This window comes from Scyliorhinus torazame, chromosome 14 (genome assembly GCF_047496885.1).
Source record: "Scyliorhinus torazame isolate Kashiwa2021f chromosome 14, sScyTor2.1, whole genome shotgun sequence".
NCBI classification, from domain to species: Eukaryota; Metazoa; Chordata; class Chondrichthyes; order Carcharhiniformes; family Scyliorhinidae; genus Scyliorhinus; species Scyliorhinus torazame.
Genome location: NC_092720.1, coordinates 38,478,528 through 38,498,318, shown reverse-complemented (window position 1 = coordinate 38,498,318; position 19,791 = coordinate 38,478,528). Strand labels below are relative to the sequence as shown.

Here is a 19,791-nt window from a genome sequence, read left to right as displayed (position 1 = left end):
TTGAAGAGCTTGCGGTCCCAGAGAACATTCTTCACTCAACCTCAAGAACAAAGTGACTTTGTCTCTTCACCTTGTGTTGTTGGAGACCTGCTGTCAAGCTGCCAGGTAGGAGGTGGTTTCCTAGATCAGCTCTACTGTACGATTCTCTCTTCCTTGTGGTAGAACAACTAACCACGTGGAATTCTTCTCACTGCCTCCAAAGTGCTCGGAATCCCATTAGTTTCCTGAGAACCAGAACTGGTCTCTTACACCCCAATCTTAATTTAAGCGCTTTTAAAGATCAAATCATTGGTTTAAATTATACGGAGACTATAATAACCAGTGAGCCAAAAGTCCAATAAGCCAATCGCTATGCGGTGTTGTAGAAATCTGGACTAAGTAATTGTTTAACGCAGTATCAATGTTCTGTCTGGATAACTCTTTGTCAAAGAGTCATCCAGACTCGAAATGTTAGCTCAGTTCTCTCTCCACAGATACTATCAGACCTGCTGAGATTGCCCAGTATTCTCTGTGTTTGTCTCAGATTCCAGCATCCACAGTAATTTGCTTTTTATCAATGTCCTGTTGCAGTGTAATGTACCGCCGTGCAGTGCAGGTGTCCCTCCCCACACCAATATTTTGGTTTGTCCATTGTTTTGATATATGTAAACAAATACTTGCTTTATGTCTTCTATTGAGAAGCTGCAGTTTTCCAGACTGTGGCTCTCTGTATTGCAGACCAGTGGTCCCTTAATAAGTGAATGAAGTGAGACCAATGCACAGTACAGGGCTCCAAGAACACTGACCAGACCGAAGAGTGCAGACAGCAGCAGCTGCAGTAAGAATAAAACGTTTATGCGGTGATCACATGCAAGGAATTTTTTTGTTTTGGTTATCGACGTTCAAAATAAAACTCAATTCAGATGTCAGTGTTGATTTGATTGTTGCACCTACCCCCGTTCTGGTATTGCACTTCTGTCCCTTCCTTGCTGCCAATGACATGGACACTGTTGGAATAACCTGTATCAAACGGGAGCCAAAAAAAGTGATCAGAGAAATAACTGCTCTGGAGTTAGTGTTATTTTAGAACAGACCGTCTCAAAAAAAAAATTCAACAGGAATAAACAGATGTATGTTAAGCAGAAACCGCACAGGAAATGCTTTGACATTGGGGGTGAACATCATGTTTAAAAACAAAAACCTGAATGTGTGTGTGGAGATTGAATTTTCAATGTTTCTATGTTAGCCACACGGTAGCAACACACCAGCAATATTCCATTATGTTGCAGATTAAATTTAAAACAGTTTTTAGCTAAATGTTTCTTTCTAATGGCACAAAGTGCTAAATTGAATTGGGCTGCGACCACATGTCCTTTAGCTTGGATCTTCCAGCCAATCAAACAAAATTGAATCATTTTATTGCCTTATATCTTAAGAAGTTGATGGACCCAAAGGGAAGCAAATAAAAGCAGAGCATGCTGGAAATACTCAGCAGGTCAGGCGGCATCTGTGGAGCGAGAAAACGTGATCAATCCTGATGGAAGGTCATGGACCAGCGTGTTTCCAGATGTTTTGCTTCCCCACGGGAAGACACCACAATGTTCCAGTCTTCAGGGCTGAATTTTCACCAGGCGTGTTTTATTGTTACAACATGAAGCGCTGTGCTTGAAACATCAATAGGTGCTCTGGTAAAACAGAAAGTGCTGTGGAAGCACTCTGACGAGTCGAGCAGTATCTTGGGGCGGGGGGGGGGGGGGGGGGGGGGTAGAAATTCAGGTCAGTGACCTTCCTTCAAAACAATTCTTCATTGCTCCTTTCTACATGCTGCCTGACTTGCTAGGTGTTTCCACGCAAGATTTTCTGGTCTCTGTTTCAGATTTCCAACATTTGCAGTAATTTATTGTTTTACAAAGTTATTTTTTTTAAAAGATGGAAATGCGCCAGACTAAAACATACCTTTGGCATTCCTGTTTGGGAAATATGGACACACACCTTAGAATTTCTGACCCCCAGCACGGTGGCGCAGTGGGTTAGCCCTGCTGCCCCACGGCGCCGAGGTCCCAGGTTCAATCCCGGCTCTGGGTCACTGTCTGTGTGGAGTTTGCACATTCTCCCCGTGTTTGCGTGGGTTTCACCTCCACAACCCAAAGATGTGCAGGATAGGTGGATTGAACACACTAAATTGCCCCTTAATTGGAAAAAATTAATTGTGTGCACTAAATTAAAAAAGAAGAATTTCTGTCCCTCCAGGGCAATTATATAATTATCACCTACTTCCAACTGAATAAGAAAGAGAAGGGCAGCGGGGTGGCACAGTGGTTAGCACTTTTCCCTGACCTGTTTTTTTGTAAATCACATTCAAAAGACAATGCTCATGAACAGTGGTTAGCACTGCTGCCTCACAGCGCCAGGGACCCGGGTTCAATTCCGACTTCGGGTGACTGTCTGTGTGGAGTTTGCGCGTTCTCCCCATTCCTCAGGGTGCTCTGGTTTCCTTCCACAGTCCAAAGATGTGCAGGTTACGTGGGGATACTGGGATCGGGCTGGGGATTGGGCCTAGGTAGGGTGCTCTTTCAGAGGGTCGGTTGCAGACTCGATGGGCCGAAAGGCTTCCTTCTGCACTGTAGGAATTCTATGAATACCAGGCTTGACATTTCCATTGTAAATCATCTTATTCCAGAACAAAATTATTATCCTAGACTGGTCAGCCACTATCCAGTCACTATTAAGTTGGATTGGATTTGTTTATTGTCACGTATACCAAGGTACAGTGAAAAGTATTTTTCTGCGACCATCTCAAAAGAGATAATTTAGTGCATGAAAATAAAATAAAAAGAAAATACATAATAGGGCAACACAAGGTCCAGATTGTAAATACATAGACACCGGCATCAGGTGAAGAAGTCGCAGAATTCTTGCTTTTTAAATATGCACTACTCCCAGTCAAGAATCTACACCTATGCGGTTCTGGCCCCTGTCCAAGTCCTCGTCTAATACTAGAACATTTCTAATTCCATTACTCTATGGAAGAAGTAAAGTCTATTTTAACCCTGCAGGAGGGCTCCCTAGCTGGCTGTGCGCTGCAATATCTTACCAAGATCCCGCCTCCAAAAACACCAGGTAGCCACCATTCATAACACGATATGGAGCTCTGAAACAACCGGCCATCCTGGCAGTTCACGATGAGAGGTATCATATTCAGGACAATAGCCAAAATGGTCAAAGCAAGGAGGCAAGACCCATTGAACAAGGTGAAGCACGGCATTCCCGCTCTCTTGCAGATACGACAGCAAAAGGCAGCTGGAAGTCAAAGATTGATACATTACTACCGTTCCAGGGCGATTGGTCTTTAAAATGTGGTGGTTAAATATTAGCTCAAAGTTTAAGCCCATATTGGGGGATTTTTTGACTAAAGTTGTGATGCGGGTATGTTTGTGACAAACTTTAATTCTGACTCACTAAATTGAATTATTAACATCATCAGGTCGTCCAAGCAGTAGATAAATATACGTTACATATCGATTAGCCACGGGTAAGAAAATATAAAATACGGTTAGAAGATACGGTATTTTGTATAAAATTAAATATGCTGGTGTTTGAATGTACCAGTGAGAACTTTACACTGGGATTAACTTGGTCTATTATTGCACGGCAGTGATCTCATGATTTTCATGTAATAATCGTTTCAATTTCAGTGCAATAAAATCCTGCCAGTCCTTCCTTTCCCTATGTTACATGGGGGACACCACAATAGTTGGTCACCTTCATCTTAACCCCATTTACCTGGGCTAAGTGAAGACCAACATCACTACACGCAGGCTTGCCGGCACCTGTGGCTGGGTTTTTTCATTGTCAACAAACCTGAAACAGGGGTTTGGAATACGCTGGCTCAGAGGCAGGAGAGATAGGCACTCAGTCACTCAGGTGCCCGACACCTGTCAACAAATCCTGCTGGTATCGCATAGAATTTTTTGAACAACTTTTAAACTTGTTCTAATTTCCTCTTTTTATCCCCCTCCTCTCCTGAAGCTGTTGCATGTTGTACAATGGTATAGCTCTTTCATTTGCTGCTGGAATGTGGGTGTCATTTGCAACGCCAGCATTTATTGTCTATCCCCGCCTGTTGGAACAGTTATATTCCAGTCCTGGTAGCGAGGGTGTTCCAGGATTTTAATTCAACAATAGAAGGGAAGGTGCTATAGTTTGCTAGTCGGGGGGTGTAGATTGTGGAGGAACTTGCAGGTGGTGATGTTCCCTTGCGTCTGCGGTCCTTGTCCAGGTTGCAGATTTGGAGGCTGCTGTCAAAGGAGGTTTGTCGTGTTGCAGGCAGTGCATCTGGTAGATGGGTACACACTGCTACCATGGTGCACCTGTGGTGGAGGGAATGAATGTTTAAGATAGTTAGTGGCTGGGGTACCAATCAAGCAGACTGCTTTGCCCTGGATGGTGCTGATCTTTTTGAGTGAAAATGAAACTGCACGCAACCAGGCAAGTGGGGAAAATCCCAACACACTCCGGTTGTAGATGGTGGACAGGCTATAGGGAGTCAGGAGGCGAGTTACTCGCTACAGGATTCCTTGCCTCTGACCTGCTTTTGCAGCCATAGTATTTATATGGCTAGTCCAATTCAGTTCCTGGTCAATGATACCCCTAGGATGTTAATAGTGGGGAATTCAGTGATGGTAATGCTACTGAACTTCATGGGGATATGGTTGGATTCTCTCTTGATGGTGATTGTGTTCAAATATTCAATTCATGTTTCATGTATTTTGGAATACACCTTTTACTTTTCAGAATTAAAATTTTATTGTAGAAAATGGGATAAATATATTTTAAGTCAGAATAGATAGAGCTATTAAATAGCATACGGGCTTACTTAGCTAGGTAACTGTAGATCTGCTGTCTACGCAGCTTGCAGTGCAGTCCAGAGAGATGGCTTTTTTTTTTAAGAGCTGGAGGTAAGTTGGTTTAAAAGCATTTAATCAACATTGAAATGTTATAAAACCCATTTATTTCACCCATTTACTTAAACCAAGTTTTTAAAAAAATTAAAGTTGGGACAATTAACTTAAAGGTTAGTTGGAGGATAGTTCAGGGTAGGCTGCATGGTTATAGAAGTGGAGTGGAGCTTCAGAAGGTTCTTTGGTTCCAACTGATCGGAGTGTTTGCTGAGAGAGCTTTTAGCTGCAGTTTGGACCTTGCATGATGTGCAACTCACTGAAAGACGTTAGCCAAAATAAATTACAGTTCGATAAATTTGCACTGTAACCAGGTTAACTACATAATTGACTGTGTGGAAGGTGGGTGAGACTTAATCTCAGTTTGAGTCTTGTGAGGAACATAAGATGGAAGATTGCCTACATTGAAGCTCGTGGGAGAATCAACAGACTTCAGTGTCTTATTGAAAAAGAAAGTAACCAGAAAATTGGCCTGTAAGTATTAGAAAAGTCAGGGCGGCACAGTGGGGCAGTCATTAGCACTGCTGCCTCAAGGCACCAAGGACCCGGGTTCAATACCGGCCCTGGGTCACTGTCTGTGTGGTGTTTGCACATTCTCCCTGTTTCTGCATGGGTCTCGCCCCCACAATCCAAAGATATGCAGGGTAGGTGGATTGGCCACGTTAAATTGCCCTTAATTGGAAAAAAAATAATTGGGTACTTTAAATTTTTTTTTTTTAAATATTGGAGAAGTGAACAGAACAAGAGACTGTGACCTTCATAATTAAGAGAGGGTAAATTAAAGTTTTACCTCTGAGAATAGCTGGAGCTCAGGAAAACTCTGCAAAAGATTGTGGCATACATATGGATGGTCCTACAAAAATATATAACTTTAAGATTAATATGCTTTATAAGAGAATTCTTGGGGGATGTAGGAAGTAAACGTGAGTCCATAACATACATAGTTATAAAGCAGATTGTTAAGTTAATAATGCTTGTTTTGTCTTATATACAATAATATTTGTTTCATTTTTTAAAAAGTGAAATATTGTGATGGTTAAATATTGGTTAAAATTAGGTACTTGGATTTAAGTGTTAACCGCATTGCAACAATGAGCATAACCTGGCACATGCATTCTGCATGTGTCAAAAGTTAGTAAGTGTTAGATATCATGAGTGATCTTTTAAAAGCATGTTTAGTTTTAAAAATGCCATAATAAACACAATCGTACAAAATAATTAACTACACTTACACAATAAAATAAAAGAATGAGCCTAACAAGCAAAAGCATACATTTACGCCCCCCCCCCCCTCCCAAAATTAAACCCCCCAAGGAGCTGACGGTGACTAGTCGATAGTCGATACAACCCACACTCTGTTGGGTCAATGTCTTTCTTGAGAATCAAGAAGATAGATGCCTGTGTGAGGGTAGAAGGTTACGAACCTCGGCATAAGGAATTATTAAACATATCCAGAATTAAAGTTGTCGCAGCTGGCCCACCGTTCTGTCTGTTAACAATAGCTCGAATTGTGTCTGCAGCTTATTCCTACTTGCCAACAACTCTGGGCTTAGGGCAATGAGCACTGGTGGCCTACCTCAAGAATGGAGTCCAATATGGGCCAGCAGGGTGGAGTGGTGGTTAGCACTGCTGCCTCACGGCGCCGAGGTCCCAGGGGATTTGGAGGGATGCCATTTACGGTAGCGAAGGATAGGTTTAGGTACTTGGGGATTTAGGTAGCAAGGGAATGGACGGGGCTCCATAAGTGGAACTTAACAAAGCTGGTGGAGGAGGCTAGGGAAGATCTTAAGAGGTGGGATACATTGCACTTAACGTTGGCGGGGAGGGTCCAAGTGGTGAAAATAAATATTCTGCCGAGGTTCTTGTTTATCTTTTAAGTTCTCCCGATCTTTATACCAAAGGCTTTTTTTCGGAAAGTTGACACGATCATTCCTGACTTTGTATGGGCGGGGAAGATGCCGAGGGTGGGAAGGACCCTGCTACAGAGGCAGCAGGGGGGGTTGGCATTGCTGAACTTGCTTCATTATTATTGGGAGGCGAATGTGGGCAAGGGGCGGTGGTGGTGGGAAGGAGAAGGGGTAGAGTGGGTTAGAATGGAGGAGGAATCTTGTAAGGGGTCTAGTTTGAGGACTATGGTGATGGCAGTGTTGCCAATGGCTCCGAGTAGGTATTCAGGGAGTCCGGTGGTGCAGTCCATGGTGAAGATATGGAATCAGCTGAGGAGGCATTTTAGGATGGAAGGGATGTCGGTGCTAACGCCGCTGTGCGAGAATCATGGGTTTGAGCCGGGGGGGACGGATAATGTATACAGGAGGTGGAGGGAAGTGGGGCTGGTCAAGGTGAGGGATTTGTATTTGGAGGAAGGGTTCGCATGTCTGGAGGAGCTAAGGGAGAGGGTAGAGCTGCCGAGGGGTAGTGAGTTCAGGTATCTACAGGTTAGGGACTTTGTGCGAAAGGTCTGGAGGGGGTTCCCTAGGTTGCCGGGATACACCCTGCTGGAGTGATTGCTGCTTCCGGATGTGGAAGGGGAGGGAAGAATTAGGGATACAACCAAATGGCTGGTGGAGCAGGGAGGTGAGCGGGTGGTGAAGATCAAGGAGAAATGAGAAGCTGAGTTGGGCGGGGAGATCAGTTGGGGAGTATGGAGTGAGGCACTTGCGAGTATGGAGTGTAGGGTAAACGGGACCCACACTTGTGCAAGGATGAGCCTGATACAGTTTAAGGTGGTGCACAGGGTGCATATGACTCAGGCGAGAATGAGTGGGTTCTTTCAGGGGGTAGCAGATGAGTGTGAGAGGTGTGGGCGGGGGCCAGCGAATCATGCGCACATGTTTTGGGGTTGCAAAAAATTGGGAAGATTCTGGACGGGAGTGTTCGCGGTCCTGGCCAGGATAGTGGAGGAGGGAGTGGACCCTTTGGTGGCAATATTTGGGGTTTCAGAGAAGCTGGAGCTCATGGAGAGGGGGAAGGCCGATGTCTTGGCCTTCGCCTCTCTGATTGCATGGCGGCGAATTTTGCTGGAGTGGCGGTCGGCATGGCCACCGGGGGTAGCGGCTTGGTTGGGTGACCTGTCTGACTTCCTGCGATTAGAGAAGATAAAGTATGAGTTAAGAGGCTCTTCAGGGGGGTTTGAGGAAAGGTGGGGGATGTTTGTGACCGTGTTTGAGGAGCTGTTCGTTGCGGGGGAGGGGGTGGTGTAAAAGGGGAAAAATCTGTACACACTGTATAGTTGATTGTAAGTTTCCCGGGGTGTTTATTCGCTGTAACCTGTTTTCATACATGTTTGTAATAAAATACATTTAAAAAAAACAAAATCACAATCGCTAAGTAACCAGCCGCCACCTCCAAAAGGGAGGAGAGACCTACTGTGGTAAACCACTGTTGAACCTGTATTAGTTGTTGTACGGTAGGACCTGTACTACAGGTTCGCCCGTAGCCCCTGCCTGCTGGCTCCGCCCAGGAGGCGGGGTATAAATATGCGTGTCCTCCAGCCAGCAGCCATTTCGCCAGCTGCTGTGGGAGGCCACACATCTGATAGCAATAAAGCCTCAGTTGGATTCAACTTTTGTCTTTGTCCAATTGATCGTGCCTCAATTTATTGCTATCAGTTTCTAAGGATGGACCTTCATATTAAACCGGATTGCCTGCAGCTGGATCCGCACTCAAGCGATGCCAGAAAGGACTTCCAGCACTGGCTAGCTTGCTTCGAAGCGTATATCAACGCAGCACCAACCCCTGTTCCGGAGGCTCAGAAGATTCAGATTTTATATTCCTGATTGAGCTCCAAAGTCATTTCCGTTAATCCAGGACGCGCCAAACTACGCCAAAACCATGACTCGACTCAAGGACAACTATGCACAGAAAACGAACACGCTCTTCGCCAGGCACGCACTTGCCACTCGCTCTCAACTTCCTGGTGAGTCCATAGAAGACTTCTGGCGGGCCCTAATCCCACTAATCCGGGACTGTGACTGTCAGGCCATTACGGCCAAGGAACACTCAGACCTCCTTATGCGGGACGCTTTCGTGACTGGAATTGGGTCAGATCTCATACGCCAGCGGTTCCTAGAAGGGGCCACGCGTGACCTCGCAGAGACTAAAACGCTAGCACTCTCCATGACGGTTGCCCTGCGCAATGTCCAGTACTGCACCCCCAATCGCGCGGCCCAGCCCTCCTACGCGCGTGGACCCCACAGACAGCCGCCCCAGCGGGGGCGCTGGCCACCCAATATGCCTGTGCTGAACGCCAGCCAGCGAACCCCGGGGGGCCCCGATGCTATTTTTGCGGCCAACAGAAGCACCCCCGCCAACGCTGCCCGGCCCATGCTGCCCTTTGTAAAGCCTGCGGGAAGAAGGGCCACTTCGCCGTGGTGTGTCAGGCCCACTCAGTAGCCACTATCGCCCCCAACCCCCTCGGTCACGGACAATGCGCACCGCCATCCCCCCCCATCAGACCACGCGCGGCCAGTGAGTGCCACCATCTTTCCCTCTGCGCAACACGTGCATTTCATGGGCGCCACCATCTTGTTCCATCCCCGCAACATGCATTCCATGGGTGCTGCCATTTTGTAACCCTCAAGATCTTCGGGCGCCGCCATCTTGTCTACCCCTCAACGCACCATCACCAGCATTCCAGGACCCGGGCTCACCAGCCGCCCCATTACCCGATGACCAACCAAGACTCGCCTCCATGTCAATCGACCAGTCTCGTCCGCATAACCTGACCAACGCATCCACCAGCGTGAAAGTCAACGGACATGTAACCTCCTGCCTGCTGGACTCCGGGAGCATCGAAAGCTTCATATACCCGGATACGGTAAGGTGCTGCTCCCTCACGATACACCCCCGCCAACCAGAAAATCTCCCTGGCCTCCAGATCTCATTACGTAGCGATCCGGGGGTACTGTACGGTCACGCTCACGGTCCAGGGCGTAGAATTTACCAGCCTCCGCCTCTACGTCCTCCCTAACCTCTGCGTTACACTAATCCTCGGCCTGGACTTCCAGTATAACCTCCAGAGCCTAACCCTGCAATTCGGCGGGCCCCTACCACCCCTTATTGTGTGCGGCTTCGCGACCCTAAAGGTCGACCCACCTTCCCTCTTTGCCAATCTAACTCCAGATTGCAAACCCGTCGCCACCAGGAGCAGACAGTACAGCACCCAGGACAAGACCTTCATCAGGTCCGAAGACCAGCGGCTGCTTCGGGAAGGCATCAGCGAGGCCAGAAACAGCCCCTGGAGAGTTCAAGTGGCAGTGGTTAAAACTGGGGAGAAACACCGACTGGTCGTGGACTACAGCCAGACCAGCAACCGGTACACTCAGCTCGACGCGTACCCCCAGACATGGTTAACCAGATTGCGCAGTACCGGGTCTTCTCAACGGTAGACATGAAATCCGCCTACCACCAGCTCCCCATCCGTAAATCGGACCGTCCATGCACCGCCTTCAATGCAGACGGCCGCTTATACCACTTCCTTAGGGTCCCCTACGGCGTCACAAACGGGATCTTGGTCTTCCAAAGGGAGATGGACCGAATGGTCGACCGGTACGGGTTGCGGGCCATCTTTCCGTACCTAGACAACGTCACCATCTGCGGCCATGATCAGCAGGACCACGACGCCAACCTTGCTAAATTCCTCCACACCGCTAAACCAAGGAGAAGTGCGTGTTCAGCACGAACTGCTGAGCCATCCTGAGTTCTGGGGCCCGATCCCGACCGCATGCGCCCCCTCATGGAGCTCCCCCTCCCCCATTGCCCCAAGACCCTCAAACGCTGCCTGGGGTTCTTTTCGTACTACGCTCAGTCGGTCCCAAACTATGTGGACAAGGCCCGCCCACTCATACAGTCCACCCAGTTTCCCCTGACGGCCGAGGCCCAACAGGCCTTCGCCCGGATCAGAGCTGATATTGTCAAAGCCACAATGCACGCTGTAGATGAGACACTGCCCTTCCAAGTAGAAAGCGACGCATCAGAAGTCGCCCTTGCCGCCACCCTCAATCAGGCAGGCAGGCCCGTGGCATTCTTCTCCCGCACCCTTCATGCCTCAGAAATTTGGCACTCATCCGTCGAAAAGGAGGCCCAAGCTAGCGTTGAAGCTGTGCGGCATTGGAGGCATTACCTGGCCGGCAGGAGATTCACTCTCCTCACTGACCAATGGTCGGTAGCCTTCATGTTCAACAACACACAGCGGGGCAAGATCAAAAATGATAAAATCTTGCGGTGGAGAATCGAGCTCTCCGCCTATAATTACGAGATTATGTATCGCCCTGGCAAACTCAACGAACTCCCAGACACCCTATCACGAGGTACATGTGCCAGCGCACAGGTAGACCGACTCCGGGCCCTGCACGACAATCTTTGTCACCCAGGAGTCACACGGTTGTACCACTTCATTAAGGCACAAAATCTGCCCTACTCCGTCGAGGAAGTACGGACAATCACCAGGGACTGCCAGGTCTGTGCGGAGTGCAAGCCGCACTTCTACCGTCCGGACCGCGCTTGCCTGGTGAAGGCCTCCCGCCCCTTTGAATGCCTCAGCATGGACTTCAAAGGTCCCCTCCCTTCCACCAACCGTCACACATATTTTCTCTGTGTGATCGACGAATACTCCAGGATCCCCTTTGACATCCCATGCCCCGACATGACGTCTGCCACCGTCATTAAAGCCCTCACCACAATCTTCGCTCTGTTCAGTTTCCCTGCCTACATCCACAGTGACAGGGGACCCTCATTCATGAGTGGTGAGCTGCGTCACTTCCTGCTCAGCAGGGGTATCGCCTACAGCAGAACGACAAGCTACAACCCCCGGGAAAACGGACAGGTAGAAAGGGAGAATGGGACGTTATGGAGGGCAGTGCAGCTGGCCACACGGTCCAGAAACCTCCCGAAGTAGTGATGTCTCTCCTGGTACGTGACCCATAGTCGTGCCGGCTGCAGCATCCCGAACTTCACCTTCTTCTTGTGTAATACCTCCTTGGCTCGATTAAAACTCGCCCTCCTTCTCGCCACCTCCGCACTCCAATCCTGGTACACCCGTACCACTGCAGTCTCCCATCTACTACTTCGTACCTTTTTGGCCCATCTCAGAACCACTTCTCTATCATTAAAGCGGTGAAATCGCACGATTGTCGCCCTGGGTGGTTCTCCCGCTTTTGGTCTCCTCGCCGGGACCCGATGAGCCCCCTCCACTTCTAAGGGGCCCGAAGGGGCCTCAGCTCCCATCAGCGAGCTTAGCATCATGCTCACGTAAGCCCCGCAGTCCGCTCCTTCCACTCCCTCAGGGAGACCCAGAATCCGAAGATTCTTCCTTCGTGCTCTGTTTTCTAGGGCCTCAATCCTTTCAATGCACTTTTTGTGGAGCGCCTCATGCGTCTGTGTTTTGACTGCCAGGCCCAGGATCTCGTCCTCGTTATCCGTCACCTTCTGCTCCACCACGTGGAGCTCAGTCTCCTGGGTCCTTTGTGCTTCCTTAAGCCCCTCAATTGCCTGTAGCATCGGGGTCAGCACCTCCTTCTTTAGTAGCTCCACACACCGTCTTAAAAATTCGTCTTGATCGGGCCCCCATGTCGCCTGGGCTTTCTCCGCCGCCATCTTGTTTCTTTTTCCTTTCTGTCCCTATCTTCAAGGATTCCTCGCGCTGCAGCCGCCACCACCGATATTTTCCTCTTTCGTTGGGGGGGACTCCCTATTAACTCACCCCACACCGGATTTCGTCGCGCGAAAATTTCCCGTTGAGGCTCTTAAAAGAGCCTGAAGGTCCGTTGGAGCTGGAGCCGACGAAACGTGCGGCTTAGCTGGTCATCGCTGCAACCGGAAGTTCTCATCATAATAATATTGAGTAGCCTTCTTAGGTTGGCTTCCAGTTGCCTGCCCTTTACAAACCCCGTTTGGTCCTCCACAATCACGTCGGGTACACAGTCTTCGATTCTGGACGGCAGGATCTTGGCCAGTAGTTTAACGTCAACATTAATCAAGGAGATTGGCCTATAGGACCCACAGGCTTCCGGATCTTTATCCCGTTTTAATATCAGCGAGATGGTGGCTTGCGACAACGTCGGGGGTAACACCCCATTGTCCCTCGCCTCGTTAAACACCCTAACCAGCACCGGCCCCACTATCCCTGAGAACTTTTTGTAGAACTCCACTGGATACCCGTCCGGCCCCGGGACTTTACCCGACTGCATGGCCTTCAGGTCCCCCATTACTTCTTCAGCCCTAATCGGGGCCCCCAGCTCCTCTACCAACCCCCTGCCCACCTTTGGGAAGGTCAGCCCATCTAAGAAGCGCTGCATCCCCTCCGGCCCTGTGGGGGGTTCTGAGGCATACAGCTTGCTGTAAAAGTCCCTGAATACCCTATTCAATCCTGCCGGGTCTCCAACCCGATTCCCTGCCCCATCCACTACCGTCCCTATTTCCCTAGCCGCCTCCCTCTTCCTAAGTTGCTGTGCAAGCATTCAGCTGGCTTTCTCCCCATACTCATACACCGCGCCCCTTGCCTTCCTGAGCTGCTCTACGGCCTTCCCAGTGGATAGCGCCCCCAGCTCCGCCTGCAGTCTCTCTCCGTCATTCCCTAAGTAGCTCTGCCCTCGGGGACTCCGCATATTCCCTGTCCGCCCGTATCATCACCTGAACCAGTCTATCCATCTCCACCCTGTCCGTTCTGTCCCTATGGGCTCGGATTGAGATCAGTTCCCCTCTCATCACCGCCTTCAGCAGGCATCCTCCGCGCGTACCCACTCGGCTTCTGGCTCCTTGATCCATCCCCTTATTCACTCGGCTGTCGCCGCCCAGTGGTAGAATTGTGTATCTCCAAATTGTTGGTTTCCTTAGCCTCCAAGGGTCTTGGGTGTCTCCAAAGCAACAGAATAGGGCTGCTGCTGGTTCTTGCCCGTGCTAAACATTTTTTGGCTTATTTTCTCAGCTGACTTGCTTTCGCAGGGGATGGACGTATTGCCGTAGACACGTGTGCCTCCTTGGGTAATTATATTTTAGCTTGACGGATATAATGCACATGAGTTTGGTCTGTTGTTACAGCTCATTATTTTGCTGCTACTTAAAACCTCTTGTGAAGTCTAATAGGGATGATTATAAATACAGGCTTTTAATTTAAGCAGAGACTTTTACCATCAGGGCCCCCTTTTAATCAAGTATTTACAAAGTTCTATAATTAATTCAAACTTTTGTTTTATGTTTTTAGTCTTTTTCTCGTGTTGTTTTTAATCGTACCAAGATCACATAGATGAAGGCCATTTGGCTCCTCTAGCTCTTTCTTCTATAGACACACACAGTATTTCAATCATAGTACCTCTTGAATTATTTCAGTGTATTAGTGTCTTCCTGGAAGACTATTCCAGTGTTAGTATTTGCTGTGTATTTGAATCCGTCCTGTAAATAATGGCAGATAAATTGGCAGCATCAAATAACAAGCTACATCGCCAATGCTGGGCAAATAATGGCCGAGTTCGTTACTATCTCATCATTTTGCACATATCCGTTTTTCAAAGCTCAGTCAACAAGTAGGGGACACTCATACATTAGCATTCCTAGACGTCTGTGTGAATGTTCAGTCTAGATTGCTAAGCCCTAGTTAACTGTGCCCACAGAACCAAATTATACAGTGCAGTAGGCCATTTAGACGGTAGGCCTACACTGGCTCTCTAAAAGAGCTATTCATTTAGTCCTAATATCTGCCATTTCTCCATAGTGTTTAAAGTTTTTCTTTCTGACATTCACTTCTAAAACCATTTCTCTCGACCCTTCTGTTGCTAATTATATTATCAAACATTCACAGGATGGGAATGGGGCTGGTTTAGCACAGGGCTAAATTGCTGGCTTTGAAAGCAGACCAAGGCAGGCAGGCCAGCAGCACGGTTCAATTCCCGTACCAGCCTCCCTGAACAGGCGCCGGAATGTGGCGACTAGGGGCTTTTCACAGTAACTTCATTTGAAGCCTACTTGGTGCAATTTTCATTTTTCATTTCATTTTCATGTCACTGGCTAGGGCAGCATTTTTTGCCCATCTCTAAATGTCCTTGAGAAGGTTGTGGTGAGCCGCTTTCTTGAACTGTTGCAACTCATGTTCTGTAGGTACACTCACAGTGCTGTTAAGAAGGGAGTTCCAGGATTGTGATCCAGCGACAATGAAGGAATGGTGATGTAGTTAAAAGTCAGGATGATGTGTGACTTTGAAGGAAATTTGCAGATAGTGGTGTTACCATTCATCCGCTGCCTTTGTCCTTCCAGGTGGTAGAGGTCATGGATTTGGAAGGTGCTGTTGCTGCAGTTCAGCTTGTATGGTACACACTGCTGCCACTATGCATCAGTGGTGGAGGAGTGAATGGTTAAGGTGATGGATGGGATGCCAATCAAGTGGACAGGTTTGCCTTGATGGTTTTGAGTTTCTTGAGTGTTGTTGGAGCTGCACTCATCCAGGCATGTGGCGAGTATTCCAAAAGAACCCTGATTTGTGTCTTACAGATGATGGACAAGCTTTGGGGAGTAGAGTCATTCACCATAGAAATGCTCGCCTCTGACCTGCTCTTGTAAACTCAGTATTTATATGGCTGGTCCAGTTTCAGTTCAGTTTCTTGTTAATGGTAACTCAGAGGATGTTGATAATGTGAAATTGAGTGATGATAATGCCATTGAATGTAAAGCAGAGATGGTTAGATTATCTCTTGTTGGAGATGGTCATTACCTGTCACTTATGTGGCATTAACGTTATTTACCACTTATCAGCCCTAGCCTGAATACTGTCCAGGTCTTGCTGCATATGGGCATGGATTGCTTCAGTGTCTGAAGAGTCTTGAATGGTGTTGATCATGTAGAAATCATCAGAGAACATCCCCACTTCTCACCTTAAGATGGATCAAATGTCATGGATGACGCATCTGAAGATAGTTGGGTCTAGGTCACTACCCTGAGGAACTCGTACAGCGATGTCCTGGGACTGAGGTGATTGACCTCCAACAACCACAACCATCTTCCTCTGTGTTAGGTATGACTCCAACCAGTGGAGAGTTTTACTCTTGATTTCCATTGACTTAGTTTGACCAGTGCTTGATGCCACACTTGGTCAAATACTGCATTGATACTGCATTTCATCTCTTGAGTTACCTCTTTGGTCCAGCATCAGGCTAAGCTGTAATGGGATCAGGAGTTGAGTGGCTCTAGCGGAACCCAAACTGAGCGTCAGTGAGCAGGTTTTGCTGTTCATTCGAGGAGCAGAAATTTCCTCCAATTAACATACAAACATATGAACTTACAAATTAGGAGCAAGAGTGGACCATTCGGTCTCTCAAACCTTCTCCTCCATTTCATAAGATCAAGGCTGATTCCCAACTCAATATTGAGAAGACTGAAGCTATTGTTTTCTATCCCTGCTCCAAACTCCATGCCGTAGCCTCTGATTCTACCCACTGCCTGCCAAAAGATTGAGATTAAGTTAACCTGTTTGTAACCTTGGTGTCACATTTGTTCCAGAGATGTACTTCTGACCTTATATTCATACCATCACGAAGTCCACCTTTTACCACCTCTGTAATGTTTTGTCAGTAGGCTCTGTTGTCATGTGATCTTACACAACTGATGATGCACTGTCTATTTACGTATTGAACATTAACCCTTTACACAGCATGCAACATTTCTCTTCTTCAGACCCAACTCAGCTCATCTGATGCAGAAATCCTCATCCATGCCTTTGTTATCTCTAAACTCGACATTTCCAACACACTCCTGGCTGATATCCCACATTCCACCCTCCATAAATTTGAGCTCTTCCAGAACTCTGCTGCCCATATCTTAACTCACAGCAAATCCCATTCCACCATAACCCCCATGCTCGCTAACGTCTCGGTCAAGAAATATCTTGCTTTTAAAATTCTCATCTTTGTTTGCAAATCTTGCCATGGCCTTGCTCATCTCTATCTCTGTAATCTCCTCCGGTCCCACAAACCTCTGAAATACCTGTGCTCCTCTAATTATGCCATCTTGTGGATTTGCAACCATAATTGGGATTAGAATAGATAGATGCTTGATGGCCAGTGCAGACACAATGGGTTGAAGGGTCTCTTTCTATGACTCTAATTGCTTCACCATGGATGGCAATAGATAGGAGGCTGTCATTTCAACCAAATTTAAAGGTATTGTCTGATGCATTCAAGTAAATCACTGGTCATTTTAATTTGATTACCGTTGCTTTCTTGGGGATCCATGGCTGCTGGAACAGTAACTAATTAGGTGGGTCTACAAAGGATTTTTGACTGTGGCTCTGGCAAACTTCCATTTGGATTCAATGCATGTGATGATTGAGATGCCATTGTGACCTGAAGCAGATGAAGAGCCCAAGGATCTGTTGCTGCAGAGTAAAGGGGAAGCAGTAGACAAATTTTGCAGGAAGTCTTTGTCCACCTGTGTATAAAGTAAGAACTTCATGCATACAGTTTGACGAGAAACAGTGTGTAATAAGCCCTTGATTATCGGGGAAGCCACAAATCTAAAGTACCTGCTGCAGCATCACCTGCAGCCTGGCCACAATGGCATTACATGCATCACAGCTACTGACTACAAGGATGGTCCCGATCACTTGCTTGAAGCTCAGGTTTTCACAATTGGATTCATCTTCCAACCAATGTTATAAAGAATGGGGATCTCTATTTCTCCTGTGGCCAACACAAAGGCTACTACCCTGAGCAGAACAATAGAATGGGGGGCTCACTCCATGGTGTCAAGATGGGTAACAGATGGAAATAACACCACGTAAATGAAGAACGGAATATCCCTGAGCAAATCAGTACACATGCTCCAAGTTGCATTTTGCAATCTCTGCATGCTCGCATCATGCATGCACAAGCCCCCCAAAAAATCATATGAGCCAATTATTGTCTATGCACATATTCAGATTAAATTCATGATCCATGTTCTGTACAAAATTACTTCATTGCGGTTAGTTGAGGTTGTAATGGGGCACCTAAATTGTCTTCAGCAACAAAGTGTGCTCAAGAAAATCAACAGCATGTTTCTGTACAGGCGTTCAGTTACAGCTTTTGTGCCTTATACATAGAAACATACATAGAAAATAGAAGCAGGAGGAGGCCATTCAGCCCTTCAAGCCTGCTTCGCCATTCATTATGATCACAGCTGATCATCAAGTTCAACACACTGACCCAGCCTCCCACCACGCCCCCCCCACCCCCCCCCCCCCCCCCCCCCCACAATTATCCCTTGATCCTTTTAGCCTCAAGAGCCATATCTAACTCCTTCTTGGAATTACACAACTTTTAGCCTCAACTACTTTTTATGCGAGTGAATTCCACAGATTCACCACTCTCTGGTTGAAGAAATTTCTCATCTCAGTCCTAAAAGGTTAACCCCTTATCCTCAAATTATGACCCCTAGTTCTGGACTCGGCCACCATTGGGAACATTTTTTCTGAATCTTTCCTGTCTAATCCTGTTGGAATTTTATAAGTTTCTACGAGATCCCCTCTCACTCTTCTAAACTCCAATGAATATAACCTTAACCGACTTAATCTCTCCTCATATGACTATCCCGCCGTCCCAAGAATCAGCCTAGTGAACCTTTGCTGCACTCCCTCCATAGCAAGAATCTCCTACCTCAGATAAGGACACCAAAACCTATACCCCTTAAATAATGAAAATTTTATAACATTTGTGTTTGGGATAATATTTTAAGTTGTGTAATAACTACCACTGACTGGTCCAGAAATTTCAGGCAGGTCATCGAGTGAATATTATGCAGAAAGCAGCACAGTGCAACTGTAATGTGTAAGACAGATAATATATAAAACAGATTATTTGATATCAACTTATTGGTCCTGGAGACAAGAGCAATACTGTGAGTTACCATAAGAAATGGGAAGAGGAATAGACCATTCAGCCCCTCAAGTCTGCTCCACCATTCAATAGGATCATGGCTGATCTGACATCCCTCACATCCTCTTACCTGGGTAGGTCGTGCCTCACAAACCTTATTGAATTCTTTGAGAAGGTGACCAAACAGGTGGATGAGGGTCAAGCAGTTGATGTGGTGTACATGGATTTCAGTAAAGCGTTTGATAAGGTTCCCCACGGTAGGCTACTGCAGAAAATATGGAGGCATGGGATTCAGGGTAATTTAGCAGTTTGGATCAGAAATTGACGAGGGTGGTGGTTGATGGGAAATGTTCAGACTGGAGTCCAGTTACTAGTGGTGTACCACAAGGATCTGTTTTGGGGCAACTGCTGTTTGTCATTTTTATAAATGACCTGGAGGAGGGCGTAGAAGGATGGGTGAGTAAATTTGCAGATGACACTAAAGTCGGTGGAGTTGTGGACAGTGCGGAAGGATGTTACAAGTTGCAGAGGGACATAGATAAGCTACAGCGCTGGGCTGAGAGGTGGCAAATGGAGTTTAATGCAGAAAAGTGTGAGTTGATTCATTTTGGAAGGAATAACAGGAAGACAGAGTACTGGGCTAATGATAAGATTCTTGGCAGTGTGGATGAGCAGAGAGATCTCGGTGTCCATGTACATAGATCCCTGAAAGTTGCCACCCAGGTTGAGAGGGTTGTTAAGAAGGCGTACGGTGTGATAGCTTTTATTGGTAGAGGGATTAAGTTTCGGAGCCATGAGGTCATGTTGTAGCTGTACAAAACTCTGGTGCGGTCGCATTTGGAGTATTGCGTGCAATTCTGATCGCCGCATTTTAGGATGTGGAAGCATTGGAAAGGGTGCAGAGGAGATTTACCAGAATGTTGCCTGGTATGGAGGGAAGATCTTATGAGGAAAGGCTGAGGGACTTGAGGCTGTTTTCGTTAGAGAGAAGAAGGTTAAGAGGTGACTTAATTGAGGCA

The 19,791-nt window shown here is 47.2% G+C and overlaps 1 protein-coding gene across 3 annotated transcripts in view; it reads right to left on the bottom strand.

Annotated features, from left to right (window-relative positions):
* The window catches only part of LOC140389659 (transmembrane 4 L6 family member 20-like), a 165,455-nt gene extending 162,165 nt beyond the window's left edge, over positions 1-3,290 (bottom strand). For all 3 annotated transcript variants that reach the window (XR_011934440.1, XR_011934439.1, XM_072473995.1), the window contains exons 1-3: positions 3,074-3,290; positions 934-999; positions 661-812 (exon numbers count right to left, since the gene is read on the bottom strand). Coding sequence is in view for 1 of the 3 variants with exons in the window: in XM_072473995.1 (XP_072330096.1) it covers positions 661-812; positions 934-999; positions 3,074-3,244 (389 nt within the window). In the remaining 2 variants the exon portion in view is untranslated. The remainder of the gene's footprint in view (positions 1-660; positions 813-933; positions 1,000-3,073) is intronic.
* Positions 3,291-19,791: the final 16,501 nt, after the last annotated feature.